At 43.4% G+C, this 19158-nt stretch overlaps 1 protein-coding gene across 7 annotated transcripts in view; it reads right to left on the reverse strand.

Annotated features, from left to right (window-relative positions):
* CDK5RAP2 (CDK5 regulatory subunit associated protein 2) overlaps positions 1-19158 on the reverse strand; it is a 157157-nt gene that overhangs the window by 45174 nt on the left and 92825 nt on the right. For all 7 annotated transcript variants that reach the window (XM_081151274.1, XM_081151276.1, XM_081151275.1 and 4 more), the window contains 4 exons: positions 17253-17348; positions 15230-15417; positions 6449-6881; positions 1020-1251 (listed from right to left, as the gene is read on the reverse strand). In XM_081151274.1, coding sequence (XP_081007400.1) covers positions 1020-1251; positions 6449-6881; positions 15230-15417; positions 17253-17348 — 949 coding nt within the window. The remainder of the gene's footprint in view (positions 1-1019; positions 1252-6448; positions 6882-15229; positions 15418-17252; positions 17349-19158) is intronic.

The following is a 19158-nucleotide window of genomic DNA, read 5'->3' on the forward strand; positions in this document are numbered from 1 at the left end:
TGCTGCCTCATCAGAGATGCTCTCTGGAACACTCCATGTACATTAGCAAACCCTACCCCCTTTACACATTATCCATGCCCTCTGCCCTGCTTTACTTTTCTCCACAGCACTTCTTATCTCTCATCTCATGCATCTGCTTATTGGCTTATGGTCTTTCTCTCCCCACAAGAATGTCAGCTACACCCAGACTTCATCTGTTTTGTTCACTCCTATCTCCTTGGTGACGACAGCAGTGGTTGGCTCACAGGAGGATTCAATAAATACTTTCTGAATCAATAAATAAAAGATTACTGTTATTGTTCTTATTGTTGTGTGTTGCTCTCACTTGCATACAGCAGAAGTTCAATATCAGGAGTCAACATAAGTACTTCTGTGGATTTATGAATCCTCTGAAAATTATGTACATTGTGTGAGAGGCCCTCAGTTTTCTTTGGTTTCACAAAGAGGCAGCAGCCCCAAATCTCTGAGAACCACTGTCCCAGACTAGAGGACCCACCTGAGGGGCTCCCCCCCAAGTCTATGGAGTCTGCCCTTGATACATTTTGACGCAGGGGATTCAAAGTGGGTAGGGAGGCAGGTCACTCATTTCTAGAGCAAGACATAAGGTCAGTAGAGTCTGGAATTAGCCCTGGACATTCCAAAGAACCAGCAAAGGGGACTTTCACTTACATATGGGATGCCACATGCCTGAGGCTTCCACAGAGGAAGCCGGAAAAAAGGCCCAGGTTCAAGTCATCACAACTGCAGACAATGCCAAGTGAAGGGAGCAGTGACCTCGCAAGACCTGTGAGCACTACAAGCCCCTGTATCCAGACTCCAGAATAAAATGAAAACAATAGATTCATTTCCCTTATTGTGTTCCCTCGATTGTGTATTTGTCAAGAGTCAAGATTAATCACTGCAATTCATGAAATTTATACTCAAACTTATTGCAATTCTAAACAACAGGCTGACATTTCCAGCAGTTCTATCGGGTCGTTCATCTAGCTCGCGGAGAATACATTTTTCTAGGTGCTTACCTTTCAGTAGTGTTTTGTCTGGCGCTGGGCTCCCCTCCATCATTGCTTCAGCCAGAATTAACTTTTGGTGAAGTTGCTTGTTACAAATTTTAAACTCCTTCAGCTCCCCCTGCAGCTCCAAGATCTGGCCCTGCAGCTGGGCCACCACCTCCTGTGCAGCCGGGAGCCGATATACACTTCCTAATGACTGGGATGGTTTTATTAGGATGGGTAGGCGGGACTTCTTAGCATCCTGAAAACACACACACATAGACAACAATGAATACACCTCCTTTGATCACATACTCAACAGTCTCATGCCAATCTTGTAAAACAGAATTCAAACCACTGTCCAGACTTCTGGTTCCCATACTGGCATCGTGTTTGCCTCTCAGACTACAGAGTTTATATCTTGGCAAGTCCCTCTCTCACCAACAAGTGCCGAGCTTTTCCTTCTCGGCACCCTCTTGGCCCTGGCCCACTGTCCCTCTCTGGACATTCCAGATGTTCAACACATGACAGGTTTTTTTCCAACACAATCTTCTGGGAAACATTTTCTCCTCATTTCCCACCCATTCCTCAATCTAAGCCAATCTGTCTCCCACCACTGCTAGTCCACCAGTACCACCTCCTTACTAAAGTTTTCAGTGGCCATTGAATCACTAATCCAATAAATATTTCCCAGGTTCAGAGCTCCAGACCTGCTAATTGTGCATATCTTCATTTTCAATGGCTCCCAGGCACTCCAAAGTCAACTAAAAACTCAACTCTCCAATTCCATCACCCCATGACCCAAAGCTATGCCACTTCAACAGTCTCTGTCTTGGTGACTCACACCACCATCCACTTATGGCACAATCCAAAACCTGGGAGTCCTTTTTAAACTTCCCTTTATATTCGTCACACACTTTTATCACTCACTGGGTTCATTAATTCCAACTCCCAAGTTGTCTTTGGATTCTTTCAACTCTTCTCATCCTCCACTGCCACCATCCAACCCCAAGAAGCTCTCACTAGGCCATGGCCACAGCCTCCTGAGTGGTCCCCCCAACATTCATTCTTGACCCTTTTAATCCACTCTCCATGCTACAACAGAATAGGCAAACCTACCACCCCTCTCCTCTGCTTAAACTATTTTAACTGCTTCTCTTATGACAAAGGTCAAAGTCCTGACCACAGCCCACACTGTGCATAACCTGCAGCCAGAGTTACTGCCTCTCTCCCACCTCCCCCTAACTGCCAAATACTCACCTTCATTCAGTTCTTCAAAATGCTAGGCTCCTTCCACCTCAAAGCCTTGGCAGATGCTGTCTCCTCTGCCTAGGACACTTGTTCTTGCCCACCCCCACCTCACCCACTAATCCCAATATGTTCATTAGAACTCAAATGTGCCTTGATTTCCAAGACCAGGTCAGATCTCCCTGTTACACACTCACTGCCCCCTATGAGAATTAGTACCATCATAATTAAATGCCTATGCAGTTCTTGTTCTTTGCCTATCTTCTGCTCTGGCCTACAAGTTCCAGGGCCGGGGGCTCTGCACTTCTTAGTCACACTCTATCCATAGCTTCCAGCACAAGAACTAGTACACAGTAGGTACTCAATAATGACTTATGGAATGAACATGCAAACAATAACTTAAGAGGCCAAATGGGGGTGCCTTTCAAGTGAAGAAATTTTAAACATAAACACTGAGAAGGACTGAATCTGGAATATATAAAAAAAACTATTAAAATTCAATAATAAAAACACAAATAGCTCAATTAAAAGACAGGCAAAGGATCTGAGAGACATTTCTCAAAAGGAGATACATATATGGCCAATAGGCACATGAAGAGATGCTCAATATCTTTAGTCACCAGGGAAATATAAATCAAATTGCAATGAAATACTGCCACTTCCTACTCATTAGGACAGCTATAATAAAAAAGATAATAAAACAAGTATTAGTCAGGATGTGGAGAAACCAACCCTCATACATTGCTGGTGAAAATGTAAACTAGGAGCAGTTGCTTTAGAAAACAGTCTGGCAGTTCCTCAAAAGGTTAAACACAGAGTTACTATGACCCAGCAATTCCACTCCTAGGTATAGACCCAGGAGAAATGAAAACATGTGTACTCACCAAAATATATACATAAAAGTTCATAGCAACACTATTCATAATAGCCAAAAAGTGAAAACAGTCCAAATGTCTTATCAACTAATGAATGGATAAATTAAAGGCACTGTATCCATACAATGGACTATTTATTGTTTGGCAATAAAAATAAAGTAAAAATACAGATTACAGCATGAATGAACCTTGAAAACATTATGTTGAATGGAAGAAGCCAGTCACCAAAGAGCATATATTATGTGATTTGATTTATATAAAAATCCAGAATAGGTAAATATATAAAGACAGAAAAGAGGTGAGTGGTTGCCTCCGAGTAGGGGTGGGCAGGTGGGGAGAAGGGGCAGTGACTCCTAATGGGTTCAGGGTTTCTTTTGGACTAATGAACATGTTCTAAAATTGATTACGGTAATGGTTGCTCGACTCTATGAATATATTTTTAAAAACCCACTGCATTGTATACTTTCAATGAATGAATTGTATAATATATGAATTATATCTAAGTAAAGCTTTTTTTTTAAGTGGTGAAGAAGAAACCTGAGAGAAAAACAAGAAATATTTGGGACCCTGGGAATGAGGAAATCAACAGTCTCTCAAGAAGGAAAGAACAGGAAAAACCCCTTCTTGTATGTTCTAGGATATAAAATGCTTTCAGGCACATTCTCTCAGAATCCTCAAGTAAACTCTATTCCCAGAGCTCACAGGATAATAGAAGTTATCATGCCTATTTTCCAGACAAAGAACAGTCAATATCATACAACAAGGTTAGACAGCTGGACCTCAAACTAGCTCTTCAGACTCTACTGCTCAGTTTAATAAAAGTGAGGAATTTTCTGCTCTGAAATTCCAGGGAAGAGGAGAGAAAAGGTTCAAGGACAAGACCACTTATGGTGGTGAAGGCGACCAGTTGGAGGAGGTAGATGCCTCATCAAAGAGGACTGGAAAATAACAGTCATTTGTTTGGTCCTCTGTCTCCACCAATCTTTATTCTTGGATCCAAATCTGTATGTCAGATGGCAGCAGAAAAGATATCTGCAAGTGCACAAATGCCAAAGCCAATTCCAGGCTGGAAGGCTGCCGTCAGTCAACCTAATGCCGGTTCTAAAATAACACCGCAGAAAATGCTACCTTATGGACGCAGAACAGATTCCCACCTACCACCTTATTAAAGATGTCATAATGGAACTTCTCACCTGACAATGGAAGGGGAACAGAAAAGCACACACACGGAGCTGCTACCATGTACAAGGCACTTGCTACATATGACCTCACGCCAGCCTCAGGTTCTAGTCATACTGATCCCATTCAAGCCACTGAGAAAGGATGGGTGTCTTACCCAAGGACTCAAAGTAGCTAATTGGCCAGGCATGATGCAATCACAGGTATATCTGTGAAGTCCATCCTCTTGCCTCTAAAACTAAACAACCAGAAGTATATCCATCTCCTCGTTTCCTGTTGGGCTGCAATGTTTTCAACAGGATACCAGAGTTCTGGCTTAAGCTTTAGGATTACTAATTCATTGACTAACCAAAGACCACAGAGAAAATCATTAAATTTTCTTCTACTATGCACAGAGTGGAGGCGACGGTGGTGATAAGAGGGCTCCTCTCTTCCTGAGAAATGTAGGTTAATAATAACCCTGTCTACCTCTAAAACAGGACTTCAGTTTAAATCTCTTCTCCTCTTAACAGCTGAGTCACTCTGGACAATTTTCTGAGCCTTTCACAGCCTATATTTTTCCCATGTAAAATGTAGGAATACCTACCTAACTCAAATGCTTGTTGAAAAGATTAAATGTGATGATGTATGTATAGATATCTAGCACAACCCTGGCACAGAGAGCAGATGCTATAAAATAAGCACTGTTACTTTCTTTTGAAGACACAAACAAAAAGGATAATTTCAATCTAAAAATTTTTTTCAATATATTCGGGGAAATTAAGTTCATTCAATTACCTAAACTTCCTGAACATAGAATATCCCCCACACAAATTGGGGGGGGGGGGGGATCTAGTTTTCCTAATATATAGGTACAAACTAAAGGAGCTGGGGCAGATGAAAGCATTTCTATTCTAGCCAAATAGCACAAATTTGCATCTTGAGTACCGTTAAATAATGGCAGTGTCTTTTTATAAATATATATTTTTTGTCTCTACTGATATCTTTAGAAAACCCTTTTCTAGAAATTACAGTTTGAGTGTGTAATTTTAAACAATCAAAAGCAATTTTGCTAATGATCTATCTAACTCTCTTTGGTATGCACAAAAACAGTAATTCAGTGGTCAGAAAACAAACTTAATTCCCCATTCTGATGCTATAAAGCAGTGTGTACAGTTGATTTCTCAGACACAAAACACCCATCACAAACAAGAACACCAACAGCCATTACTGGAGCACTATTAGAAGCGTGACCTATTTCCTTCTCTACCAGAAACTCACATCTCCCTGCCATGGGGATTCCCCAACCTCAACCTCTCCTCCCAGGAGGATTTTAGCAGAAGTTCCAATCAAATATTGCCAAGAGAGTCTGGCTTTTAATAAGCTGGCATTTTTTAAGGTATTTGAGGAGAAGCTTAGAGACAACATCTTGACTGAAGCAAAATGCATACATTCACTCAACAAAACCAGACCCTACTGCTTCAGGCCAGCATGGGCTGGAAGGTGGCTTGACCCAGGGAGAGGGCATGGCTTTCACTCAGGCAAAGTGAGGGTCTCAGCTCTGCTCCTTCACTGCGGGCAAACCATGGGCACTCGGGATCTGGCTTCCTCATCTCTGATTCATAAGGGTAACAGAATGCAGACACAGCCCACAGAACAGTACCCCTCAGACACAAAGTCTGCACAAACGAAAACGTAGCTTTTCATCCCTACCCCTAAAGTCTGGTTATTACAATTTTATAACAACCTGTAAAAGGAAATGTCAACAATAGATGAAAATTATATAAATTTAGGTGCATTCCACACAATGCAATTGTACACAGCCATTATGAAGAAAGATGTTCCTGATGCATAATATGAATAAGAAAGCTACAGACAGATGTACAAACAAGACTCTATTTTTATAAGGAAAACATGTAAGTGTCATGATAGACAGATAAATAAGATAGCGCTGGGATGGGGAAGAAAGAAGGGGAAATGAGAGTAATACTTTAGGGAAGGTTAGGATGGACACACACCTCTAATTAGAGGCCAGGATAAGAGCAGGCAGAAGCGGACACCAGGTTTATATAAATCCAGTTTAGACAAACCCAAGTGATTTTCTAAGTTTTCTTAGAAAACTTAATACAAACTAAGTTTTCTGTTTGTATAAAATACGTAATGTGTGGAAAAACTCACTTTGTCAGTCCCATGAGGGAAGGAGAGGGCAGAAGCCTGTGGCCCTGGCATCCCGCACAAGTTCTCAGGCCGATGCTCCGTGCTGAATGCGGCAGCTGGTGGTATCTCATCCCAAGCCTTTCTCAGGCCTTTGTGATTGAACTGGAGAGCATCACCCTCCATGGCCATGGTCTGCACTGAGGCATCTTTTAGCTCCACCTTGGATGGTTCATCTGCCTTTACTAGCTGGGCTCCCCCAGGCAACTTCAGTTCATCATGGGGCTTGTAAAATGAGTTGGCTTGGATGAACTGTCTGAGTTCACCTCTTAGCTGAACAGCCATCTGCTTAAGTGTCTTCTCAGTTTCACCATCGAGGTGTTCTCCGGAAACTTCCTGCTCTGGCAAGCATATTTGTTCCAAAAGCAGTTCACGTAGCACTTTCAGAAGGTCTGGCCTGTTTTGCCAAAAGAGAAAGAAGTGGGAGAACTAAGCTTCCCTCTATGGCCTTGTCCCCTACCTAGTTTCCCAAGTTTTCCTCACTGACTGGCCCACGTTCTGCTTAAACTAAACACAGGGAGCACCTGCCATGTGCCAGGATTCACACCAAGTATTCTATCCCATGTCACCTCACAACCACACAAGGTAGGTACTACCATGTCTATTTTATAAATAAAAAGAGGAGAATTAATTTGACACACGTAACACAGCAAGTGAGGGGACTACATGGCTAAATGGATGCAGGTTGGGCCTAAGAAAGGAGCAAACGGTCATAAAGTATTCATGCCAACTGCAAGGTCCCCTTGCCTCCCTGGCCCTATTCCTACATCCAGGGGCAAGTATGGCTTTGGATGAATCTGGCTAACCTGGTGGATCATCAGTGACCTGGACAATCATGGTACATAACCGGTGCTCAGAAGCTAGGGAGTGAATAAAGGGATGCTGTAAAGTGCTCTTATTTGAAAGAGGAGTGTACTTGAATGTGCAGACAAATAAGAGCTCAGCATCCTAGCAGAAGATATGTTCAGAAAACTGGGAAGAGTACAGTGCTTCTTTGGAGTCAGAACAGCCTGAGTTCCAGTCCTTGCTCTGCACTTGACTAGGGGATCTTGAATCTTTATGAGCCTATTTCTTCATCTGTGAAATGGGGTTAATATTAGTCTCCATCTCACAGTCTTACTCTGAGGACTAAATGTATTTAGTGTATTTAAAGGATCTGACACCCATAAGTGCTTCATAAATGTCACTTCCTTTCCCCTTATACTTTCTGTGTGACAAAGGTGCTCAGGAAGGGGCATAAACAATGTTTGGGCCTCTGACAAGACCCTTGAACTGAACCACTAAAAAGGTCCAGATTATAGTGACAGCTTAATGAATCTGCTGTTCAGATTTCCTGCAAAGGAACACTTGAAATGTTTTATTTAACAGCACACCACTTTAGTATATTATAATGGCCTCTTTCACCACCTTTTACTACCCATTTGTAAAGTCTTTTTCCTGGGTTTTATTGTGTGTTGTTTGGTCGTGAGTAATGGTCCTCCTTTGGCTAGCGAATAGCAATTGTCATTATTTTTAATCTTTATTAAGGGAAGGATAGGAAAGGAAAATTTAGTTTAACATGCCTAAAATGCCAGAAATATTTCTCAAGCCTGGGTTTACTGAATTTTAAGATGGTTTGTGTAGTCTAGATGATTTCATATTAGAAGTGAGCAATATACCATACATTTTAATTTTGTTTGTTATACTTTTATTTTTTACTGTGTTTGTGTGCCGTAGCTGTTTCATTTGAGTTGAACTGACTCTGTCCAGAGCTAGATGATCAGAATCCAGATACGAGTGAGACCTTGCCCCTGCCCTTACAGGGCTCAGTGGAGAAGATGAAACAAAGCTCCTGTCACTTCTAGTGGCAGCAGAGATACAGAGCCAGGGAAGCTCAAGGTGTGTTAAAGGTGTTGGTAGTTGTGATCTAACTGTCCCACAGGTTTTTGGAAATAAGGCTGGCAGGAGAAACTGCAGAGAAAAGAAAAAATATCTAATACCAGTGAGGGCCTATTCTGTCCCCTTCTCTCTACTGATGGCCCCTGCCTCATCCTGCCCGTGTCTTCTTTCTCCTGGAACGTAGCAGCAGCTTTCCAGCCCCCCTCTGTCCTTGTCCCCCTCCACTTCCCCTTTTCTTAATTTACGGTCTCAATTTTATAACCCCCTCTTCTTTTTTATGAATTTCATTTTCTCTTATATTTTGAGATGATTTAAACATGCTAATTTAAAATTTTTCTTCAGACTGCTTTATTTTTTTTTTTTCTTGACTGTGAACTCGCATTTGTTGGTCTATCTTTCATAATAGTGGATTTTGCTGGCAAGTTTAGTTTGCCTGTGTTAAGCCCTGCTCAGACCCCCACCCTTCCTCCTCCCTGCATGGTGGTTTTGCCTCAGCTTGGCTTTCTCGATCTTTCTGTAGGGCTTTTGAAATTTGCATGGTTCTACTACCATGGGAGTCTAATTTCTGGTCCCTCTGCTTTCTGCAAATGCCTGCTTCTCATGACTTTGGGTCTCTACCGTTTCTGACCTTTGGATACATTTAATCTTGATTTTGAAGCCTGTAGTGCACCTCTAAACATTTTTGTTGTTCTGTATTTTTGCTGCCCTTTATATGTGTTTAGAATGGGGGGCAAGGACTCCTGTGTGTACTGACACCACCCTCCGGACAAGAAATCTCCCCATTTATTGTTTACACCACAGCCTGCCTGAGTCACCACCTTTCAGGCATGTGTGACTGTGCTACTCCCTTGCACAGAGCCTCGAAGTGGCTCCTTTCCTTAACATGATTGGGTTCTCCCCTCCCTCACTTTCCAGCCTCACCTCCCTGTTCTCCAGTGTGTCTTGACTATATTCATATTGTCTTCCATGCTTAGAATATTCCATTTTTCCCTTCCCTTGGCTAGCCTCTATCGACTCAAGAATCCTTTTCTGACATTTTTCCCACCACCCCTGGTCTGGACACCTGGGATTATTGTTCCGTAGCATTCCCAAACTTGCACAGTGCTGGGTTTCACTTTTTATCTTGTGGAGAAGTGACTTGTGAACACAACTGACTCCAGCAGCAGGTTAATCCTCACAGGTAGGTTTGCACCCCCAGTGCCCATTACAGTGCCTGGCACAAGGAATACCCTCGCAGGATTCTTTTTGAACTACCCATAGTCTTTTACATGCTGGCTTAGTCTGAGTTCTCGGGAAAGCAAAGCCTGAGATAAGGACTTGAGTACAAGTGGTTTATTTGGGATGTTGATTCCAAGGAATAGGAAGAAGGGATCATGGGGAGGAAGATAGAAATGGAGGCAAAATCAGTATTGTTCTAGTTACTGCTGCGGGCTCAGTCCTCCTGGGTACCCTCTGAGGGATGGCACAGACTGCCTTAGTGTTGTCCTTCCAAAGGATGGGAGCCTGGGATATTCAATCAACAGCTCTATTCCCCCACTGCTTGAGGGTTTCCCCCAGGTACAAACTGGTCCATACCTCCCCAATGCCCTGCTGGCTGGGTCAGTGAGCTCTGGAAAAGGTCCCAGGGCAGCAGAGAGATGCAGGGAGTGCCTTGAGGTAGGACTGTCTGTATACGAGTCCTTATTTGTCTACACATTCAATACTTATTGAGCACCTCCCATGTGTCACGTAAGGCAGTGGAAATGCACAGTAAAGAAGAATCATGGAGCTTACATTTCATTAAGAAACAAACAGACAGACATGCACTGATAACTAAATAAGACCATGTTGGTAATGATAAGTTCTATGAATTAAGGGAGGAAGGAGGGGAAAAAGGAAGGGAGGAAGTCCGAGGCAGTGTATAAGAGCTGGGTTTCTGTTGGAGAGAGTGGTCAGGAAAGGCCTCTATGCAGAGCTGGTATCCAGCTGAGGCACCACCAGCCATGTATATGTCCAGGAAAAGAGCATTCCAGGTGGAAAGAATAACTATTGCCAAGGCCCTGAGATGAGAACAAACCTGGACATTTGAGGAACAGAAAGAAGGTCGTTTGGCTAGAACACAGTGAACAAGAGGGGTAGGTGATAAAGACAGAGGAATAGGCAGAGGTCTATTACTGTAAGGGTAAACGGAAATCTACTGGAGGGTTTTAAGCACAGAAAAGACATGAACTGATCTAATTTTTAAGATCACTATGGCTGCTCCGCAGAGAATGGACAGTAGAGGTTGTGCTGTGGGAGTACGGGCAAGACTTGGACTAAGAAGGTAACAGAAGAGATGTGAAGTGGTTGAATTAGGGATACACACTGAAGGTGGGGTCGATAGGACTTGCTCATGGATATAGGGATTGTGGAAACTGGACTTTTAGCTACACCAATTAGACAGATCGCAGTGCTGTTAACTGACATGAGAAAGATAAGAAGAAGGAATTTGGTTTTACAGATTAATGTTGAAGTGCCTATTAGACATCCAGATGGCGATGTCGAGTAGACTGCTGACTGGATGATCTGGAGAAGGTCCAGCGGTGGGTATACATGTGGGAGTCCCAAAGCATACTCTAAAGCCATCGGAGAGGGAAGACCAAGAGAAACGGGGTACGGACACAGCTCTGGGACACTCCAACATTCAACAGCCAGCAAAGGAGACTGAGAAGGAGAGGCCAGTGAAGCAGAAGAAAACAGGACGGGAGGGTCATGAACAGAAGGCCACAGGGAGTGACCAGCTGCTGCTGAAAGGCTGACAGTAGCCATAGAACTTCCCAACTTGGAGATTATCGCTTACCTTGGTAAGTGGAGTGAAGGGTATGAAAGCCCTAGGAATGAGATAAAGAGAGAATGGAAGAAAGTAGATACAGTGAATATGAGCAGTTCTTCCAAGAAATCTTGCCTTTAATTAAGGGGAATAAAGAAATGGGACAGGAGCTGGAGTGGAATTGGGGAGGGGAGGGTGCAGAGGGAACGTCTCCCAAATACTCGATATCAATGCATGTCTTATGCTAATGGAAATGGTTCAGTGACAAGAAAATACTAATGATGCAGAAAGGGCACCCTGAGAAGGTAGGAACTAAATCCCAGGGAGAGGGCTGGTCTTGGACAAGAGGAGGGATTTCTGCCATTCCAACAGCATGAAAGTCAGGGTTTGTGGGTACAGAGGCAAAGAAGCTGGCAGCAGTGGTGGAAAAAGAGAAATAGATTGAGTTCAACTGTTTGTTTCTTCAGTCAAGTATAAGGCAAGATCATCAGTCAGGGAGGGTAGAAGAGAAACTGCAAAATAGTCTTGTGCTGGGCAATGTTGAGTGCTCATTTTGAAATTGGTGATGATAATCTGATCTGTCATATGATCGCATGTAACATGAGTAGCTGGCCAAGTCAAGGTTTTAGGAAAAGGTTAGATGCAACAGATTAGCACGGATTTATCTATGCCCTGGGGAGGGAGTGCTCATTCTCTGCAGATGCAAAGGCTCCAAAATCGGCAGTCAGCTCACTCCGGGAAGTGAAAGAAGGCAGTGTGGCCGCAGCTCAGGAAGCAGGAGTAAACAGTGCAAACAGCTGCAAGACAGGGCTGCCGGACGACGCAGGGCCTCGCAGGTCATGTTAATGATTTCGGTCCCAACAGAAGTAGAGCATCTCTGAAGGGTTTTAAGTAGAGAAGGGAAGTGACTGCTCTGGAAGTAGCATAGGAAAGAGACTGGAAGAGGACAAGGGAGCCTGCAAGGGGCTATGAGGAGACTACTGCAGCATGGCCCAAGCAATCCGACAGGAACTAAGGATGGACAGGAAGCAACAGGGATGGTGAGAAGTATGTGAATTAAGCACTATTTAGGACGCAGATGGTCAGGACTTAGGTTTGGGAGGTGAAGGAAAGGGGAGAATCAGGAAGGACCCTGGGTGTCTGGGGTCCTGTCTAGAACCCCCCAGATCTAGTCCTTCTATAGCATGGACTGTACCTTCAGGCACTTGTCAAGTCCACTCCCCCCAGACTACACACGTCAAGTCTCTTCAACTGTTTATGTGCTAACCTCTAACTTAGGAACTCCTGCCAGCACCTCTCTCTGGTGGCACCTGCCCTGCCCCACAACCATGCCCAGAAGAGCGGACTCAGATTTCCTAGGAGTAGCTGCCCTGCTATTACCTAGAGCTCAAGACTGTATCAGCTTTAAAAAAAATCATTCCCAAAGGCTCCCCCTTTAGATTTTCAGATATCAAATTTTACGCCTAATTTTTGGCTACAAAGACCAAAACATTGAGGTGATAAAATCCTAAACCATGTCCTCTAGGGAATGGGGCCAAATTGAATTGGAAGCACACAGCGAGAGGGCTGCAATCGTACACAGTGAACACCGCAGGAGAGGAAGGCCAGCCAGGTTGGGGCCTGCCCTGATTTTTCACTCCAGCTCCAAGGAATGAACTGTTCTGGTTGGTCAAGTGCAAGACAACTAATCAGGCTATGGTAACTACTGGACAAGCTGCTTCCGTATTCCATCCTAGCAGATAGGTAAGTTGAATTCCAGTTTTCTGGGGGCCCAGCTCCTCTGCTAGCCCCTTAGGCCCTAGGATGGATGGCTGGAAGGTGGAGGAGCTCAAAAGCTGAAGGGAAGTCTCAGTTCTGCGTCTGTGAGAGCTCTGCACTGGGGTTATCAGATGGTTCAGCAATTACCTCAGAGACAGGAATCAGTGCTGGCCACTATCTCGCATATGGTATGGATCTTACCCGAGGGTAGTGGGAAAGGGTAGGAATAATTGATAGGGCACAATATAAGCAGTAATATCACCAAAACCCCACTTAATGCCAACCTGGAGCTATACTTCATACCCATTATTTCACTTAATCTCGAAAGCTGTCTATGGGGTAGATAAGCATCATCAACCCCCACTCTACAGATGAGGAAACCAAGATGGGAAGTTAGTTCACAGGTCTAAATGACATGGCTGGACTGGAGCACAGGTTTATGTGCTAACCTCTAACTTCTGCGTTTTCTAGTGCACCAAACCAGCAACCTCCTGGAGGGAATTCCCAGGCAGGAGACTGGTATTTCTTGGACCAATTTAAGAATCCTGGTTAGCCCTGGGAGTCTTTTTAAAAGACTCCTTCAGAAAAGTCTCCAATGGCTCTACCATTTACTAGCTAAGGAAATGTCAAGTCCCCAAATGTCTGCTCCCACAATGTAAAAAGGAGACCAGCAGCATGCAAAGCCGGTGTGAGGGTAAAATGAGAGCAGGCACAGAGTGTGTGTGCCAGAAGCAGGTGCAGACCCGTCGGGACTTCAGGAGGACCCTTAGAGCCCTGACTCCCCTGTCATGGAACTCACTGATGCACTCTGAATGACAGCTATAATGAGACTAGGGCAGCAGGTCTGCTAGTGTAAGAAAGCCTTTTCCAATACAGAACTGGCCAGCAATGCCCTGGAGACCTCTGGAACCCACAGGGAACAGGGAACTGAATCGCAGGAGTCACAAGCTTGCCTGCAGGGTATTGGAACATAAAGGGCTTTCTTTAAAAATGTAACCAGGTCTCAATTTTTAAAAATCAAGAGATTTAGACTATAATTTGGGGGCTTCTACAGGAAGGCTGGAAGCTCTGAGCCCATGTGTGATTACAGGACAACAATCAGCTGGGGCTGAAAAGCTCATGTCCACTAAAAGGAAGCACTCAAACCCCAATTCCTCCCACTCCTACCACATCCACTGGACTTTCCCAACTCACATCACCCAAGTACATTCTAGGTGGTCCTCAGAGAGAGACAGAACGAAACCAAGAGAGAAAGAGATACATCTTTTAACTCTGATGTAACATTTGGGACTCTGATGTTGAAGAAATCCCCCACTTCTCAAGCACTGACTATGTTCACCTAACTCCCTGTGATAATAAACCAGAGTAGCCACTGGGCACGTCCCCGAAGAGGACTCATGCTAGAAAAATGTTAGACAGGTGTCAGGGCTCGGGAAGGGTTAGCCTGTCTGAGCTCACAAAAACAGAACACTTCAATCTTTTCTTTTTAGCTAAAGAAATGTCTATGAGGATTAGTCCACCAATGATAAAGAAACAGTAGGCTTCTTGACTCTTGCCAAGAGTCATAGGCGGTAGTCACCTGCTCCATTTCTCCATCTATGCTGGAGGAGAAAAAAAAACTTTTCCTGAACACACCCCACATGCCAGCTATCTTCCGTAAACAGTACTTTTACTCCTCGCAGCAACCCTGAGGAGTGGTCAGAGGAGCCGAAGCACTGAGAGATGAAGGCACAGTTCTTTCTGGCTCCAAAGCCCAAGCAGCTGTTGATAAACCAGAAAGAATGTGAAAGGGGGAAAACCGGCTCCTAAAAGATTAATTTTAAAAACACAAATTTACCAAATGTTTCTCAGTTTTTGTCTTAAGGAAAACACCCTGTAGTATTTCCTCAAGTAGGAATGACTCCCAGCAGATAGAATGAGAAGAGAATTTTAGTACAAGCGCTTAAAAACATAAAACAGCAGAGTCATAACTACAATGGTAGTTTTGAAGCTGTTGTAGAATTGAAAGAGATTTCATTGGGGCTGATTTCTCTCGCTGACATCCAGATAGCCCTGTCTGGGGCTCACAGGAATAATACTAAAGGAAAGCTTGCTTTCTCCTCTTTATAATGGGCTTGCATGAGGCGTTGCTGAAGTCCCCTCACAGCCACTAGCATGCAGCCTAATTACTTAATTGCAGGACTGGCAAGGTTCCTTCCCGGTCATTTCAGGAGCTCTCTCAGGTAAATTACACAGCCCCATCATCTACATCCATTTAGCAAAATGAGTTTGTTCTCCCCTCAAACTACAGAGACAAAGCAATGCTTGGGCCCCACGTCCACCTGGATTCCAGTAACAGCATGGCCTTCTCATTGAAGAAAGGGGAAAGCAGGTTCATGAGCTCGCCTTCTTCTAGACTCTGGTCTCCAGGGCAGCCAGGTTTGTGGGCTCCATCGTAGTCTGAAATACTGGAATCTGTGTGCCTTAAATATCCATTTTTGCAGCCCCCTTTGGGATAATCCTCAGAAATCTGCAAATCAAAGTATTTGATCAAATAATGGAATCTAGAGGAAGGGAAGGGGGATGTGGAGGAGAGAGAAAGGATGAAGACAAGAGAGTGAGTGAATGAAAACCAGAGGAAAAATGAAAGAAAGAGAGAAAAGAGAGGGACCCAGGCACACAGGGCCATACACAGTCTCTTTATGGCAAGAGCACAAAGATGTTTACACCAGTTTCCTCCTCTATAAAATGGGGAAAGTAATGCCACCTCCCAAGGTGACTATGAAAACAAAATGAGGTGGCTGACTCACCTCAGCTTGTGGCTCAGGGTCTTATCCACTATGGTGCATTCCCCAACCCCACGGCCCACTCTTTGGAAGTTCTTCCTAAGAAGGGCACAGAATCCATGCCATTAACAGCACTTTGGACATTTATATATACTTCTGCAATGTAGCTTCCCCATTATATCATGGAAAGCCCACATGTTCTTTACAGATGCACCCTAATTAATGTAACTTTGAGTTGTCTCATTAGCAAGGCTGAGAGTTCCTAATTCCCATGGAGATGTTATTTACGGATCTACCTTCTGGGGTCACTGAAGGTCCCAGAGGAGGGGTGCCAAGGATGCATCTAGTTAAAGCCTGTGCTGGGCATGTCTTGAGGTGCTGCAATTAGCATTCTTTCCCCTCCTTTCCAAAGCTGTAAATTTCTTCTTACCAATCTATAAATAACTCCCCTTGACTTCATTACTGCTGGTGATATATACACTAGCCATCACACCCCTCTCTCCACACTTGTAAAATGATTAAGATTTTAAATGGAAGACAAGACCTACACACAAATGAGCTGTTATTTATAGGGTCTTGTTTGCCACCAATCTAGATACTAAATCCATCTAAATAAGCAACCTCCCAAGAAGGAAAGTCTAGAATATAAAAATAAATAGTAATTGTTATCATTTACTGAACACTTAATAACATACATTTCTATTTAAATATCACAACAATTCTAACAAGAAGTATTATTATCTTCATTGATGGGAAAACTCAGGCTTAGAGGTTAAGCAAGGGTTAACCAAGGTCAAAGAGATACTGACCAAGACTCAAAATCAGATCTCATTCCAAAGCCCCTCCTTTTAATAGCTTTGCTCTCTATAACTATTTACATTTTAATGATCATGATTCCATGAACTTGAACACCTTGAAGGCCACAAATGTCAAGTCTGCAGCCTCCTATCTCCCACCACATCCTAGTCTTTAGGATCCTTTAGGAGTGTTTGCTCCAAGTGTTCAGTGTCAATGTGACTGGAGGACATTCTATGTGGACAGAGTCAAATTCTCATCAGTGCCCAGATGACACTAAGCTGGGTTCCGGATGAAGAGACGCAGAGGGCCCCTGAGAAGGGGAGTTTGGTTCTATCAGTGCTCCTCACGCTGCAATCGAATGATCTGGGAGTTTACAGCAGTCCAGAGGGAAGGGCCCTTGTCCCAACCATGTCAGTGACGTACTCTGTGCCCTAGATAGACCATCTCCTCATAGGCCTCAGTCTCCAATGCAAACAAGGCATGGGTCAGGTTAGATCTCAACAGCTGTCCAGGTGCAGCCTCCAATGCCCCTTATTCTTCTTTCAAAGCCCGACTTTTGTTTGCAAGTATTATGTTTGTTGCTGTTTCATGACTGGCTCTCCCACCCAGTCAGTAACTTCCGAGAAGGAAGAGAACTAGTCTCTTGGCCCCCACAGGCACACAGCAGGCACTCAATACAGGCGGAATGAACAAAAACTCCCACTGGGCACATCCCAGACTAGCAGCCTGGCCTGGGCACAGAGAGGGGCGGGTGGAATAGGAGTTACGGCCATGTTCCTACCTTGCTAGTCTGCTCCAAGTGCTGGTCACTCAGGATATTATCCTCATCATCCTCTCCGATTTTGATGGTGTCGTCATCCTCCTTGCTAGCGGGAAGCTACATGGCGCATGGAATGGTGGGAAAACGCAACCCAAAACAGGATGCAGCATGAATATGTATGAATAAGTCAGTGATGACTTTTTTTTTTAAATGCAAAACAAAAACAAACCAAAAAAGAGGCAGAAACAAATGCCAAAGCCATGAAATAAAAATTAACTAAAGTTAGAGCCGCTAGTTCTAGAAATCACACATAGCTGCCTGGGATCAGGCATAATTTAAGGACAAACTCCCCAAGAAATAACTCAAGCTATTTCCCCTGCCCTTGCACGGCCTTCCCTGAGCTGCTGTAAATTGAATACGCTGTCTGTTGTGCTGCTGACATTCCTGCCGTTGCTAAATTCACTTTCAGATTATATAAAAGTAACAAGATTTTGGAAAATAGCTATTGATGGCATTGAAAATATCAAACAGCAAGAAAGCAGTAAATGAAATTTATGGTGTACCTGATTTATGCATCACTCCTCCTATTTAGCACAGGGCATCAACCTCTCTTTGGACTGTCACACATCTGAGATGGACAATCCCAGCAACACTGTCATTTTGCTGACAAAAAGTCCTCATTGCTAATAAAGAATATCAGGCTTGCCTGATAACTTCATGCTTTTGAAAAAGAAGGGCAGTTATTTATAAAAAGTGCATAAATCCCTAATGCTTTAAAGAAATGTAAACCCCAAAGGTTCTGCATTCTGCAGAACGGACAGTACAAAGTTCTCAAGAGGGCCAGACCTCAGCTGTCTGGAAGAGTGAAAATTCTATTCATGCAGCACCTGGATTAACCAAATGAAAAATGAGAGGAAAGGTGGCCACACCCAGGGAGGGATCAGTCAAAGCTGTTTCAAAAATTATACAAACCCCATTTCACCAAAGTGTTAAAACCACAAACTAAGTGCAGAGCCAGCCGCTGGGTATGCTGTACGTGTGAGATGTCCAGGGTTCTATCGTCATAGTTTTATTCTATGAATTCCTACATTTAGTCAACTACCCCCATAATTCTCCCAGCCCAACTTATACTTTTCTAATCTTCCTTTTAGAGGAAACTCTTGTTGTGGAAGAAGAAAAACAACACACAGCAAAGTGACATCAGAAAAGTCATTTTATAGAAAACTCCCCAGGATCAGAACATACCCAACCTAACCACACCCAAATCTGCAATGAGGATCAAACAGAACTGATGACCACAAGTTAGATCTTACTATACTAACTATCAAGCGATAACAGACTAAACTAAACATGCCCAAGTATACTTATTAGGGCATAAAAGTTTCTAAATATAGGTGAGGAACTCTTTCCTGCTACTGGCTTCCTCCCTCATTATTAAAACTTTCTCAGTGATATAGATCAGGACTATTGAACTTGTTAGTGAGAGTATAAAATGTTAAGCCACTATGGAAAAATACTGGCAGTTTCTTATAAAACTAATAACCTTATGATCCAGGAATCCCACTCCTAGGAATTTATCAAGAGAGGTGGAAACATGTCCACATAAATATATGTATATGAATATTCATATCAGCTTGTATCAGAATATCCAAAAACCAGGAACAATCCAAATGTCCATCAATAGCAGAATAAATAAACAAACTGTAACATATTCAAACACTGGAATACTACTGAGCAATAGAGAGGAATGAACTATTGCTTCATGTAACAACACAGATGAATCTCAAACGCATGCTAAATGAAAAAGCATTACACAAAAGAAAATATCCCTTATGATTTCATTTTTGTAAAGATCCAGTACAGGCAAAATCAATCCATGAAGAATAAAATAGAAAAATGGCTGGGGGTAGGGGAGGCATTGACTAGA

Source organism: Miniopterus schreibersii (assembly GCF_964146895.1).
Source record: "Miniopterus schreibersii genome assembly, chromosome: 11".
Taxonomy (NCBI): Eukaryota; Metazoa; Chordata; class Mammalia; order Chiroptera; family Miniopteridae; genus Miniopterus; species Miniopterus schreibersii.